This window comes from Lycium ferocissimum, unplaced genomic scaffold, assembly GCF_029784015.1.
Source record: "Lycium ferocissimum isolate CSIRO_LF1 unplaced genomic scaffold, AGI_CSIRO_Lferr_CH_V1 ctg10787, whole genome shotgun sequence".
Lineage (NCBI taxonomy): Eukaryota > Viridiplantae > Streptophyta > Magnoliopsida > Solanales > Solanaceae > Lycium > Lycium ferocissimum.
The window spans coordinates 18,006-20,313 of record NW_026713493.1 but is presented as its reverse complement, the minus strand read 5'-3'; the positions used below and the strand labels follow the sequence as shown (position 1 = coordinate 20,313).

General features: G+C 35.8%; 1 protein-coding gene across 1 annotated transcript; it reads left to right on the top strand.

Annotated features, from left to right (window-relative positions):
• Positions 1-294: 294 nt before the first annotated feature.
• Positions 295-2,027, top strand: LOC132041591 (GDSL esterase/lipase At2g30220-like). The gene is made up of 3 exons (XM_059432290.1): positions 295-1,186; positions 1,286-1,541; positions 1,659-2,027. The coding sequence occupies exons 1-3, from the start codon at positions 584-586 to the stop codon at positions 1,901-1,903; spliced, it is 1,104 nt and encodes a 367-aa protein (XP_059288273.1). The 5' UTR covers positions 295-583; the 3' UTR covers positions 1,904-2,027.
• Positions 2,028-2,308: the final 281 nt, after the last annotated feature.

Here is a 2,308-nt window from a genome sequence, read left to right as displayed (position 1 = left end):
GAGAGATTTCATTTATTTACAATTTTTTAATGTAATTTTACCTATTTAAAAATATTTATTGTAATTATATTATTTTATAAAATATTAAAAATTAAATACCCATGGGGCTTATGGCCCGTGCCTCGGAGCTTACGCCTCGCCAAGGCATACATAAGACCCCCGCCTTTTAAAACACTGCATCTAAGTAATATTAGCCTCATTGAATAAGGAATAAGTTGACTCTCAATAATTGAAAAAACAAGGGACCATAGCGTTCTCCAGCTTTCTTTTGCCCTTCATTAATATTGTTTAATCCGCAACTGCCACACAATTATGAGGTCTACTCAACTACTAATACTTTCAGATCATTGAATCTCTATTTTCTTATGCAAGATTAGGCACATTCATTTTCCTCCAAGATAAATTTTAGTACCATAAATAGGAAAAGAGGGTAAAGATTAGCTCTAGTAAAGCATAATTTTAATGCCATTTGTTCAACTATGACTGTCAAACTTTTCTGTTATTTCCTAATGAACCTGTTCCAAATAAGAGCCCTTGCAAGTATTTTCTCAACAACCAAGAACACCTAATTAGATTTTTGTCCATGGCAATTACCTGCTTTCTTTTCATCCTCTTGGTGCAACTTTGCACCATATGCTATGGAAAATCCCTGCCCAAGTTCCCTGCCATCCTCATCTTTGGAGATTCTACAGTTGATACTGGCAACAACAATTACATCTCTACCATATTTCAAGGTAATCATCTCCCTTATGGAGAAAACTTCCCTGGCCGAATTGCAACTGGAAGATTTTCAGATGGAAAACTTGTTCCTGACTTTATGGCTTCCATGTTAGGCCTTAAAGAATATATTCCTCCTTTCCTACAACCATATCTTTCAAACCATGATCTTCTAACGGGGGTCAGCTTCGCATCTGCTGGCTCTGGATTTGATGACCTAACCACAGCAACATCTAAAGCAATCCCCATGTCCCAGCAAATAAAATATTTTGAGCACTACATAGAGAAACTCCAGGGGATTATTGGAGAAGAGAAAGCTCAGAAACTTGTCAGTGCTGCTTTGTTTGTTATCAGTGCAGGGACTAACGATTTCATCTTCAATTTCTATGATATCCCAACAAGGAGGCATCAATTTAATATAACTGGATATCAAGATTTTTTGCAGAGTCTACTCCAAAACTTTGTTGAGGTAATATAATTGACACTCTATATCAATATATATAATCCTATTGTGAGAAAAAGAAGATCATTTGTTGTACATAGTCTCATTGTTAGATTACGCTTTCAGGATCTATATAATCTTGGATGTCGTAAGATGCTTGTTGCTGGGCTTCCTCCTGTTGGTTGTCTTCCAATACAAATAACTGCAAAGTCCCTATTTTTGAGGAAGTGCATTAAAGAGGAGAACTTTGATGCTCAATCCTATAATGCGAAACTTGCTAGGCTGCTAAAAGAAATACAAGCAGCACTTTTAGGAAGCAAAATTTTGTATTCAGATGCATATCATCCCTTCATGCACATGATCAAGCATCCAAAAAAATATGGTAGGCTTCCACTCCCCTCAACTAAGCAATACACAACAAAAATATATGTATATGTATATATGAAGAGATAGCATCACCTTCACTCATTTAAAAGATCTGAACTGCTCGATTTTACAGGATTCGTGAAAACTAGACGTGGTTGTTGCGGCAGCGGCACATATGAAGCAGGTCCATTCTGTAACAAACACCGTCCTGTCTGTAAAAATGCTTCGAAATACTTGTTTTGGGACAGTATACATCCTGGTGAATCGGCCTACCGGTATCTTTCCAATATGGCAATGAAGAAACTTTTGCATCATAAGATATCACATAACAAATCATTAATAGACTTATACAAACATCAAGTTCCTTATAAGTACTGAGGAACTGAAAACAGACAAAAATTGTATCGAAGCATGACCTGCTGCTGAAATCTTCTATTAGGATATTCTTATTAAATATTGATATGAATGAAGTCTGCATGCTTAAGTAAGATTAAAGAATTGCTTAGAAGAAGGTTTGTTTCTTGTCCGGTAAGATATTGACTTCTCATCAGAGAAGGTTTAGTTTTGATTTATTGCTTAAGATTGGAATACAGATGGACGACCAAAGTTATGTTCATTTCTAGAAGTAGTAATTACCCATAGAACCACAAATTTCTTCCCACACAAGCAAGCCAGTCCAACAAACTAATAACACCTAAGATAATGACACTACATTCCAACAATTTTCGTATGGTTTCTATTAGTATGTACAATAAGTATTAGAGGACACGATATGTAATGGCC